The 13,253-nt window shown below is 37.0% G+C and overlaps 1 protein-coding gene across 2 annotated transcripts in view; it reads right to left on the reverse strand.

Moving 5' to 3' along the window:
• The window catches only part of LOC128252269 (serine-rich adhesin for platelets), a 51,618-nt gene that overhangs the window by 11,802 nt on the left and 26,563 nt on the right, over positions 1 to 13,253 (reverse strand). For both annotated transcript variants that reach the window (XM_052979880.1, XM_052979879.1), the window contains one exon: positions 6,093 to 6,241. In XM_052979880.1, the coding sequence (XP_052835840.1) occupies positions 6,093 to 6,207 (115 nt within the window). In that variant the 5' untranslated portion in view covers positions 6,208 to 6,241. The remainder of the gene's footprint in view (positions 1 to 6,092; positions 6,242 to 13,253) is intronic.

Raw genomic sequence — 13,253 nt, forward strand, 5'->3', positions numbered from 1 at the left:
GTACACTGAGACAAGACTGTCTAAAACTTGAATAAAACTTTGAATTAAGTGGAGTTTGAATATTCCTTATGATCTTTTATGGTCCCTTTTTTCATATCGTTATAAACAACATTGCATAACATTTATATTCTTTTTTTCTTAACTAAATTATCTAAAATGTTTTGTTTATATTTTCTCTTGACTGGGATATAAGAAACTAATAATGAGCTTATTAAAATTTTTCTGTAAGTTTCAATACTCGGAATTATCAACCACTCTTTAATTTTTAATATTAGACATTTTAGTATTTTAATTTAATATCACAATAATATTTTCAGTGCAGCAACGATAAGAGCATCGTCTTCTAGCCCTAAGGAAAGGACTCAAGACGCAGGACAAAATCTAGCGATGGCCTGACTGACAATTGACTTTCATTATTCCTTACATTCCTGGCTGCATTATTGAGGCCTGGTGCTGGGCATATTTGACAGGCCGAAGGAGCTCCTTCGAGGACCTTCTTACTGGCACTGCTGCCTTGGCGTGTTAGTTTCCCGGTGTAATTAAGTTTAATATTTAATTTAATTGCATAAAGACACACGCACACAACTACCAATACAACTACAAAGTCACCATGCCTCATAAAAGGACACGCGCAAAGACAATGTTGCCCATTTTGCTGCTGCTAACTGAAATTATGATGAAGGCAGCGGCAAAGGCTTTTACAGCGAGTGGCCGGTGTGAAGGTCAGCCCATGGCTTCCTCGAAACTGGAACGTGCTCGTCTTAGCCAGGTCTTAACTTGGTGTCCGGTTATCCAGTCCTTTGGGCCAGTTACCAGTTACCAGATACCAGCTACCAGTCAGTTGGCCAAGTTACTTCATTTGGCGCCGCTGACCTCCTTGGGGCTGCATTATTATCATTGGAGTTTTTCTGCCCGACTTATGTTATGTCCTTGCCGTAGGATTATGGCGTGTTAGCAGGTATTTCGTGCACCAAACCTGGCCCAAAGATATATGTTTATATATATATACGTTGTATATACGTTGGTGCTCTGGTGGTGAGGTGGTCGTGTAATGAATTGTGTGCCAGGCAGCTTGATGTTTTGTTTGCTGCTCAATTTACTCAGACAGTTAATCACATTGCGTGAAAGCTAATGTCATTAGGAGAGCTTCGTGCTCCGAGTTCATCCCCACATACTTCCTGTTTCTTTCCTAAGCTATAGCGAATAAATTTGCCATCAAATTTGATGTCAATTCCTCAAATTTCGTGACTTTAATAAGGATAAAATATGTTTTCGACCGGGTTATTTATACAAATATTTTATTATGTTTTGGTTAATGTAAACACAAAAACTAATTAATGTTTTCATTACTTCATAACTAAATTTATATCATCTACTATTAAACACTCCCTTCCTTTTTGTAATTTAGTCCAATTTTAATTGGTAATAAATTGCGAAAATGTTCTCGGTCAGCTAGCTTAAACAAAATGTTCCATACATACATTCGCCTTAAAGATGCCCAACATATGCCAAAGAAAGCCCAGCCCCAAACAATTGATCAACTTTCCAGCTATTGTGTTCATGTATTGGAGTCGGTCGACACCCTTTCATTATTAGCATCCATTCCTGCCAGTACCCCTTTGATGCCCCCAGATTGGTGAAGACTCCGCCACACTGCAACAATAGCCCCAGGATATTGGGCGTATAAAAAGTTACATATGTATGGCGTAACTTTAGTTGCCAATTGGGGGAGTGTGTTCTCTTGGCCCCGGGCTTCTCAATTAATTTCATTTAGGGAGTGGCGCACAAGGAGGCCGCCGGCTGTAGCTAAACACATTCAAACAAAAGAAACCACACAGCCAGACACACACAATATTTTCAATTAAGCTGCTGCAATACCAGCAGAATAATAACAATTACAACATGTGCGAGTACAAGTAGAGCAGCATGCTTTAAAGGAAGTCGTTTGCAGAGAAGTCAGTCATTCTTTCCGGGAATTGAATTTTCTTGTGCACTCCCTCGATTGTCGATTAAAATAATAAAGAAAATTAAAAGCTTTTCTTACACATAAGCGGAAGGCCTTCTTTTATAAGTTCTAAGCTGCACCCAATTTAAAAGTTGAATTAAATTAAATATTACTTAAGATTTAGTTATTTAAATACAGAAGGCCAAGATATATATATAAATATACTATTTATAGTAAACCCAGAAGTAAGGCTCTTCAGTCTGTCTAACCTTGTTCAAAATCAACCGGCAAACAAGCCACAATTAAATGTGGGAACTAGGTGATGTTGATGTAGGTTCGAGCAATTGTAGACGTTTGTGCTGTAGCAATTACAGAAATACACGACAATGGAGTTGGGCAAAGTTACACACTGTTCGGTAAATGAATTGCTGACAATTAGTTGAATTTGTTGGCACAGTCAGCTGTGGCAAGCTGGAAAACTTTGAGAGCGGCAATCAAAGCAGCCGCCACAGCGGACGCCCCTTGATGAGACCCTAAATCCTTGCCCTCTGCTGTGGCAATTGAAGTTGTTCTTGTCCTGGTTATGGTTATGTCTCACCAAACTTTTCTATTGCATTAGTTTTCTGTCAATAATAATAAAATTCCCCACAGTGAGCACACAGACTGTAGCATAGAACTTTACGCTGGATTTTGTGTGACAATCAGTTGGTTAAATAAACATTATTTAGTAATTTGCAACCAAGCAATTCCAACTAAATAAACCTAGAAAAAAAAGAGAACCATTTCAGTTTGAAGAGCAGTCATTCAACACTTTTCCCAATCAAATATTTATATCCCTTGAAGAGGTCATTAACATTTATTTAGCTGGCCAAACAATGCCATGAATAAATAATTAAACGTTTTTGAGTGTCCAAGACAGACAGTGAACTTCTCGGGAAAAACAAAAGACCCACACTCAACAACTTTCCGGAAGTGCTTTTATTCGCTGCTTTCAAGAAAAGAATAGAGTCGCAGCTTCTTAGGTTTCAAACTGGACAATCAAAGAGTCAACAGCTTGCCATAAAAACGCCAACAGGCAGTCGCAAAGTGCAATTCAAACTATGCACGTGTTAATTATTTATGCCCAACTCCAGAAAAAATTCCAGGCCCGGTCCGATAAATCAGCTGGCCATAAGAAGCTATTGCCTGGTAAATTCCGGCTTTTGAGCAAGAAAAATAAATCCTTTGATAAATTATACAAATTATTATTTAACTCCTTGCTGCACAAACGACTTGTAATTGGAGTTGCATATACAGTCGGAAAAAATACATTGATTCTTATTACCAGAATTTCCGAATCTTAATGTTTCCTTCGCGAAATGGAATATATAAACAACAATAAATTGTTGTGGGAATTCTTACTATCTAATTCACAAAACCAAACCTTTGATTTCGTTTTTGTTTTTCAAGAAAATCGAAAACTGTTGCCAATACCTTAAAATTCACTGCAGTTAATAAAATTAAAAAAAAAACATAAATCGTCGTTCATCTGCACATTGTATTGGATTAAAAATGTTTTAAATATCTGTTAATTTTTTTAATTACCAATTTAAAATCATTTTTTACGGATCAATTTCTTTTAAATATTAAAAACGTTTGTAAAGTGTGAATTTGTACATTTGCGAAACGTATTTTAAAGTATTAGCTTCACGAAAATGAAAAAAATTTTTAAAAGTTGCTTAAAAACTATTTTTGCTTGAAATTTCCATAGCTAAAAAAGCGACTATTATTTCGACCTCAACTGTGCGTCTATGCTCAAGATCAGCAGTTAATCTAGCCGTAAATCATTTTAGTTAACATTTGAAATTTCCGAACCACTTTTTCACTGTGCACTTCTTGGCATGTGGCTGGGTTCTTGGTCTCGGTCCAAAGTTATGCACAGACAAATCGCTTATTTAGATTAGAGCTGACAAGCGAGGTGGGGGAAGATTGCAGAGGCAGCCAGAAGTAGGAGCCGCAGCACGCAGGCGCGGATACATAGATACAGATACATATATCCGCAACTGGTTGCAAGATCTTCATTCCCCAGCAATTTGGTTTTTTTTCTATTTGCTTGACCAGAGGCGTGTTTATGTTGTTCAACAAACTAACAAACCGTCTACTTAGGTTAAGCCCAGCAACTATGTAATTGAGGGGCGAATCCGCGGCGAACCGGTGATCATTTTCAATTAGGGACCCCATCGTGGGGCGTGATTTAGAAGCTGTTGTGGGTAAGGCGGTAGCTTGACTCCGATTATGGGATAAGTGCGGGAGCATCGTTTATAAAGCCAAAGCTAACGAACCAATGACTCGAAGCACTTTGTAGATTGTTGTTATATTAGCGTTCGTAATAAATGAGGCTTCTCCTTGATGGAAGGAGCTGGGTGTTGTCTAGACTTGTGATTGCGAAACAGAAAGTTGAAAAAAGGAGAACTCTCTACCTGACTCTACTGCGCATTTGTCATAATAAAATTAGCATTTGCCTGGGTCAACAGGAGTCGCAGGACAGCAGGATAGCAGGAGAGCAGGCACAGGATGCAGGACAACTGGGGTGTGGCGGCAACGGCAAAACTTATCAGCGTGTTGACAGACCCGCCGACCAGACAAGGAAGCCACTGAACAACCTAGAGATACTGCCCTAGAATTAATACACCCTTTTCGAAAATTGCAAGACTTTTACTCAAGCAGTTTTTAATGAGGGGAAAGAAAATATCAAAATTATATCTGAAAAGAAGAAGGGTTTTTTTTTTACTATAAGTTTACATTTAAATTACTTTGAATATTCTTTTGTTATAAAAATAAAAGGCTTCTCAAGTTAGGGTATACATAATTTTTCTTTGAGAGCATCTTCTATCGTTGGCCTGTTTATAATGCCAATGCAGATTCCGTTCACTCTCCTCCTATAAGTGGATAGATGCTAAACCGTTTTCTGTCTGGCCAATAAACTTTCAAGTTGCCCTTAAAAAATATTAACGAAATGGCCAATTCAATTGGAACTCTATTAGCCACACATTCGATTCACATTCGCTTTCGATTCGCTTCAAATGGCCAACATAGTGCAGGGAATCCTTCAAACTCGAAAATCCGAAACTAGCGAATACTTTGAATGGCCAGCGGCAATATTGTGCTGACTAAGCGGAAAGAGTCCGGCATGTAAAGCGAAATCAAATCACGTACAGTGTCCGTTCCGTTACTGGCCAATATCTGCTGGCCAAATTTCACGCAGCTGCAACAAATCAAAGAGCAAAATGCTGGCGACTCTAGAGAAGGAGACCGCCTGCTGGGTCGAGTGCTAAATAAATTGAAAATTCTAAAATTTTAATAAAAATTGTCGCAATATTGCAATAAAATTCGCATGATTGGCGGTCCACCGTCCTGTTCTTCGATTCAGGCATGTTTTGATTTTTAAAACAACCATGGGTATCACGTGCAAATGCAATCGTATTTTTTGAAACGTCATCTGCAACACTATTTTGATAAATTTAATCGCGTTAGTTTTTTTGTGCACTCTTTGTGTGTGTCAGTTGAATTGGGGATTTTGTTGTTAAGTCAGAAATTTTATCCGAGCTCGATGTGCTTTCATAACTGGTATTTAAATTGTTCAAATCTAGTTGGTACCTGTGACTTTTGAAGTCTTTTAGTTTTTTGCTCTACAAAAGTTGCATTCCATTAGGCAGCCACGGCTGATTAATGTGCTTTTAAAAATTATATTCAAATTCAATTTATGAAACAAAACCTTCACATAAACCTTACATAAAAAATTAAAATAAATATTTATCCTTAAATATGACATCAGTGTTATTGTGCCCATATTCAGAAAATAAATTTAATTGAATTTTGTGCAGTTTTTAAATCGAAACTATCAGACTAATTAATAATATTTATGTGCGGTATTGGATGCACACGGTGAAACCAGCGGAAGGCATTGTTTGCTCGTTCGATTTTGACAGATACATAATTAGTTTTTGCACACCGTAAGGCCGCAGGTGCCGTTGCTGTTTTTATTTCTCCGACAATTTATACATATAAAATGCGTGTATTTTTTTGTAGCCACAAAAGCCGTCTATGCCGGCGAATTTTATGCACCAGAGCTGCGAATGAATTTATATAAATGTTTATGGATATTTACCTCGAGCGGCGGCGGCGCCAATGCAAAAGCCGAACAGCAGCAGGCGGCAGAGCCAACTGGATGTCCTTGTCGCCATTTTGTCGAGCTGCGAAAATGGCGGCGTCTTTGGCGCCATTGCGTTTTGCTTTGCCAAAAAAATGTCACAATAGCTGAAAAGAGAGTGGCGAAAGAAACGGATAGAAGTGTTGAGATATTTGCGTGCAACTCGCTGTCCCACTGCAAAACAGTTTTATTTCTTAGCTAGAGTGAGTAAATTTAATGCAAAACATTTAATTTCAATTACAATTGGTGCCGTGCTGTTTTCAAATGGCCCCCACTTTTCAGGCAGCACATTTTTGCGCACCATAAAATTCAAATCAATTTCGCTAATTAGCAAAAGTCTCTAGTAACTTTGGATAAAAACAAATTTGTTATTTACACAGGAAACTTATAAACAACAACTTTTTATATACGTTTGTTCGTTACTTAATACAGAAAAATTAAATAATAATAAAGCTAAGTTTGCTTAGATTTGAATGAACAATTAAGAAATGAAATGCATTTTTTATATTGCAAAATACACAAAAGCTTTATATTAAACTAAGAGTATTTTATGGTTAAACGTATTACTTTAATATCTTTATCCCTAGTGATTCTATAATTCCCGAGCTTTTTATCCAGACCCCAGAAAATTAATTGGTAAGCAGGAAGGTATATTGCAGTCCCCTTTATTATTTCGCATTAATTTCTTTTCCTGAAACCCCACCTAACGCCTCGTTTGCTTTCATTTCCACAGTTTCCATTCGCTCATCCTCTCGGCTTTTGTCTTCGCCATTTAATAAGTTAATTGTTACTGCTGGTGCACTTTTGTTGCTTTGAATTTATGATTAGCCGCAACCACCGAGCGGTGCAATCAGAAGCCAAGTATTAAATGCTCAAGGACTTGCACTTCCAAGACGAGGTCCACATCCACTGCTCATATTCCCACTCACTACGCCACCCATTCGGGCAGCCATTTCGAGTTGGCCAAGTTTACTTTAAGCCAGCAGTGACAGTTCCACATAAATGTCAACTGCTGCGGTCCTGCTGCGCTTTATGCAGTCCGACTTTTATGCATTTCTAGTGCTTCCTTTTTGATAGAATTCTTAGCTGCCAAGGACTCCACATAGTCCTGTTTCCCCTGCTGCAGGAGCCACTCCATCCCACAACCTCCATCGCATCTTGACTCGTCCGAGTCATTATTGTCGTCTGCTTTTTCACTGGCAGCGGCCGCTATTACTGCTGCCTGACTTTGTGTCAACTCCATAATTATAGTTTTCTGCTATTTTCTTATAGTTTTTGCAACAAAAAACTTTTATTGAGCTGGGCACAGTGGTTTTGAGTTGCTTAAGTATACTTCTTCCACTCGTTGCTCAAGAATGGTATTTAACATTAATAACCAATTACTAATAACTTTTAAAAATGAGCACTAAGATACCGTGTTCAGATAATAATAATATAAATGGTCCTTAACTATTTCGTTTTGATTTCTGAATTATTTTATATGTATCTGCCTTATTTAATTAATTACAAATGGTAATTTATTTAATTTAGAATATTTCTTATATATTATAGATTGTGTTGCAGTTTAACCCATAAACTATACCAAAGCAAGACAGTCTATCTACACTAACTTCAATCGAAATTTATTCGGTGCCCACGGTTATGGAACTTAAAGTTGGTCTACATGGATTGCCGCAGCAGCCATACACATAAAACTGCGGAGATTCTATTAACCCGAGAAATTATGAGAAATGAAAACTTATTACGAGAAGTCATTAAGATTCAAAGAATTAAAACTTGAAAAGTAAAACTGAAAATGAAGCAAAGCCAAAGCCAAAGCCCTGTTGAACCGATGTTGCTGCTACTTTTGCTTTATATATATACATATATAGTCCTGTAGCACTATAGTAATTTCTGAATCGGGGAAGTCGGGCAGCAGTACAAATACTGTCGACGACTTATAACAAAGCCGAAGGGGGTGAAGGGGGATAAAGAAAAGGCAGAGCCTGCGTCACTAACAGCGCGTTTTCCTCCTTTTAAGTTTCAACTACTTGGGCGGCAAAGGAAAGTCATAATTGTTAATGGGCTTTTAGCTTAAACGAATTTTTACTGCGAAAATGCCGCTGCACTGCCAGTACATAACACAGAGTTCTGTTTAAGTTTTAATTAGATTTTTAATATTACCGAATGTAAAATATGTCAGGCGCGGCAAGTTTGATTAAAAAAGTTTCGTTCGTGATGTATGTAAAATCATTTTTTTTTGCGCTATTGCACTGTGATTTTCCATTTTCATCGTGTTTTTTTCCTCGTTGTTGTACTTTTAATGCACGCCTGGTTTAATGAGCCGGCTATTAAGGCGCACCATCATTACGCAATGTCAGTTGGCACTTTTATCAATGTTTCCTGTCAGTTTCGAGAACTTTGCGCCACGTCACGACGTCACGAGTGTCAGCGCCAGCGATTTTCATATTCATTGTGCATTTTTATCAGCCATTTGCCGACTCATTAAGCCAACATCAATGTTCCGACGACCACCTCCCAAATTTCCCCTGTGGCCCTGATTCCGATTCTTTTCGATGATGGCTTGGCTGCATTTAAAAAACGTCATTGCCGATTGAGTTTTACATGCTTTTAATTGACGTCGTCATGTAATAAAATTCGATTTATATAATAGTCATTAATAGTAATTCATACTGATGCCACACACTATCTGGGTGCAGAGAAAAAAGCTAATAAATCAAGATTTTCATTATCTTAAAACATCATTTTATTTTACTTAAAATTATCGGTAAAAGCTTTTTATCCATTTTAATTTGAATTTTTTTTTTGTGTTTTAGTATAGTGTGTATTAAAATATAACAATATGTATCAGACTCGTTTCTTAAAAAAACGTTTTTATAGTCACAGTTTTGCTTTCAAAAATAATAATTTATCGTGTCCTTGATATGTTAAGTAAATAATTAATTTACTCTTATAAAAAAAAATATATGTACAATTTCTGTTGGAATTTTTCTCTGTGTAAAGAGACCTACACCTCAACTTAACTCCAGTCAAGTAAAGTCAAGTTATCGACATGAATATGCAGCACGTGAGCAGACGAATGAGTACATCACGTCCGCTCTCATACCCTTTTTTCTACACATGTGTACAATGTACATATACCTATAGAGAAATACATATATAAAGTGTGTTAAACAACAATATCAGCCATCAAACATGACAGTCAAGTGTCGGACAACATTAAAATTGAAAATTCGTAATATATTTGAGTGCTTGTGTTCTCTATTAACAAGATGTGTTATGTTATTTGAGTTTGTGCACTTTTGCGTCTGTGGAATTTTCATTTAAAATCAAAAACAATTTTATCATAATTGTTATGATATTAGCTTGTCATGCTATAAAAATTACAAATATCGAAATGCTTGAGGCATTCTCAAAAGAGTATGCCTTTGAAATCTATAAATCAATGGCTTTTAAAAGTTTGCAATACCCCGAGTTTTAACACGGTATAATATGATATGTTTATTTGGCTGTTTAAATCTGATTTATTGAAGAGGCGAACAAATTTCTAACTTCTTACGTATGACTTATAGTTTCAGATTTAGCTGCCAACGGATCATGGAAAAAAAAGCATCTTAATGTCGAGATATCGGAAATCTTATTTTATACTTATACCCCAGACATTTATAATTTGCATTTAATACTGCACTCAGTCATTTACGAATCAAAACAAAACCAAAACAAGTTTTGTCTGATAAAATTAAAGTGAGATTAACAACCACTTAGGGCTCATATAATTTAATGGCCAAACATTTTCTGGCCATTATGTCGATGACTGGTAGCAGGTTTTTAAAGTCGCGTGCCCGCAAAAATAAAATACGTACATATATGATAAAAAGAATGCGAGAAATACAGACGAAGAGAAAGAGAGAATAAAATCGGTTGTCACGATTTCAATGAACATTAAAAATCCCAGCATGCATTGAAATTGCGGCCAAAAGCATTTTAATTAAAGTCGTCCAGCACCGCAACGGTCTAAATTGTTGTTCATTCACCAAAAATATTAATTGACTTTTTCGCTGGCCTTCTCGTCGCGCCGGTCCGAAAACATCATTAACTCAAATATAATTACGTGACAATTTGATGCTTTTGCCCAGGCACAAATCGCAAATCAAAAAGCGAAATTAATTACACCCAGCAGCCCGTCGAATTCGAGGCGTGCTGAGCCACCCAAGGGATCAATCAGTGCAAAGTCGCGAAGGTAAACAATACAGCTCCAGCCGCGTCATTCGGGCAAACATAGCTCGCTCCGCAAATTCCAGTGTCCAGTCAAGCGACTGGGGCACAAAAAAAAGGGTCGCCGACGCTGTTTAACTTTGAAAAATTAAAATCCACTTGGGTCCCTTTCGCCAACCCCTCCAAAAACCTACAGCGAAAAAAAACACCACCCCTTGGATAGTCTCGCATTTTTCAATGGCCAAATAATAAAGTCCCCAAATGTCAGTTGGGAGTTATAATCTGTTTGCCGCTTTTTCATGGTCGCCATTTGACTGCCCAGCAGTGGAAAAAGGGTATATTAAGTAAAGACAGGCGTTTGCACAGTTCATAACGAATGTAAATTAAATGGTGGCATTATTTACTTCACTGACAATAATAAATAGTGATGTCGAAAAACGTTAATCAGAAATCAATATAGGTTAATTGCTTTGATACTTTAAATGTATTAATTTACTAGGCATATATTATTCGTTTAGCTAATAGCTTTTTTTTTTTTTATTTTGTAATGTAGTAAGCATAAAATTTTAAAATTTAAGACTTAAATCTAACAACTTATATAATTGAAAGGGTAATTCTTAGGTCGACCTCCTTTTTTTAATCGTTTTGTTCTTTTTGTCTCTTTTTGACCCTCCGACAATGCCGATTAAATGAAACGTAAATTTGCAGCAATTACGAGGGTAAATATGCATTAAAATAAATTTGCATGCAATTAATTTTTGGCACATCAAAGTCTCATTGAATTCATCAAATTATCTTGGTGTAAATTTATCACTGCTTTTTTTGTTTTGATTTTTCCTTTCGTCCTGGCCTAATTACCAACTAAAACAATCGCAAATTAGATGCTAAACTTTGATGTTGTCGGCTGGTTTTGGGCCATTTTCAATAAACCAATTTGTTATGCGATTCGTCGAGGTGTTAAGGCTACAAAACAGAATACTTTCGGTGACATCTCGTTTATCAAAGACATAATCTTCGAATTTGGTTTTGTCTGCACATCGGTGGCATTGTGTTGGTATTTTATGATAAATGGCTGGGAAATGTGAAAGCGGATTTTTGGCTTTTGTTTTTTTTATATCTCGGTGCGGGTGTCGAGTTGAAAGCGGCTTACAAGTTGTTGATCTTAGTTTTGGCCAGAGGAAAAACATTGTCTTTGCCAACCTAATTTCCAGAGCTGTTATCCCCACTTTCTTCTATAAATAATATTCCTCCCCCGCGTAGAACATGTGCCTCATTTTAAATAAACATTTAGCATTTTCTCTGTGCATTTTTCGGTTACATTTCTTCTTGATTTCTCTCTGTGACTGTCCCTGTCCCTGTTTTGCATACATTTTCCCAGCGAATTAAAAAAGCGCACAGTTTTGTTGGAGATAAGCTACTCAAAGATTTACGACTCTCTCATTGTTGTTGTGCGAAATTCGTAAGCTAGAATAGGGAAAAGTGGGAGGAAAGTTGGGCATAAACAAGGCCAAAGCATTTCCAGCGATTTGGCGTGACAAATCCGGCACGATTTTGGAGCTATCCGTGGCAGACGCAACTTTGTCGCAGATTTATATGCAATGTCAGTGGAAACGGTTTATCACTTTGGCCTAGGCCTGTTCGTACCTTTTTGATGATGCCAGCCCAACAATCCTCGAGAAATCCCCAAAAACCCCATCGAGCTTGGGGCAAAAGGTTGAAATTTCTCCAAGACAAATTCCGCGTAGATTTAGTGCAATTTCATTTACTTTTGTCTTGGCATTTAGTGAGATTTGTTAGCCAGTTGCTTAAGACGCTTGTCAGATGGAAAGGTTTTGGGTTGAACCAGACTTTTATTTCTCACTATATTTGATTCGGAAAACTGTAGAGTCTTTTGTTGTTGTCCCGGGAAACCTTACCATTTTTAAATTACCTTTGAACAAGTGTCGAGAACGTTGTCCCCAACAACCTTAGGGAAAATATGGGTGAATTTTCCCTCATCTTTAGGCGGCTTTATTTTTTTTTTGTATCATTAGTGAGCTTAGGCAACTTCCTTTTAAGGGATTTTCAAGTGCGGACATCTCGAAAAACAGTTTGGAAAAACTGCCCTCTCATTCAATCTTTCAGCATTGGCTGTTTAAACTTTGGCAACAAGTTTAGGAAAATTTACGAATTCCTAATGATGCGCAATTTTAATTATATACCTTAAATACTTGCGTACATATGTACACTGTGGGAAAATAAACTATAATTCTCCTCTTGAAGTTTTCATAGTTATTTATATACATTGAAGGAATACAAGGATGAACTAATCATTTATTCAAAAACTAAATAAATGAAGATAAATTAAAATAGGAAGCGCTTTTAGAATTAAACATATAATTAATTAAAATATGTACTAAATATACATAGTGGAACGAATTTATCGGTTTCTTCATCCTTTATCATTCATCATTTTGGGATGTTTAATTAAACAAAGAGCATTTCAAATAATATTAATCTCACTCGGGTTTCTTCTGAGTGCATGAACGTTCATTATTATCTGCTCTAGACCCTTTTTGATGTCAATCACTCAGGCGCTTAAGGAGCTGTCATGCCCGACTACTTCCAATGGGACACCGCCGTCGTCGGTGGTGCGGTGGTTGCGTCTTTGGCGTCGCCAAAAAATTCAAATTAGCCAAGGCAGCTGCCAGTGGGTGCAATAGACGTGGCTGAAAAGTTACCCACTTGCGCCGCTCTGACTTTCCTAATGAATCATGAATTTCTCAACACCATTTCTGCTTTTCTTTTTTGCATCACTTGACTTTGTTTTGCTCTTGGTGTAATAAGCGTAAAACTTTTTGTCAGGCCCAAAAAATTTGCTTTGCCGCTCTGCTTTGCATTTTAACCAATTAGTTGGTTTGTTCG

This window comes from Drosophila gunungcola, chromosome 3R, assembly GCF_025200985.1.
Source record: "Drosophila gunungcola strain Sukarami chromosome 3R, Dgunungcola_SK_2, whole genome shotgun sequence".
In the NCBI taxonomy this organism is placed as follows: Eukaryota; Metazoa; Arthropoda; class Insecta; order Diptera; family Drosophilidae; genus Drosophila; species Drosophila gunungcola.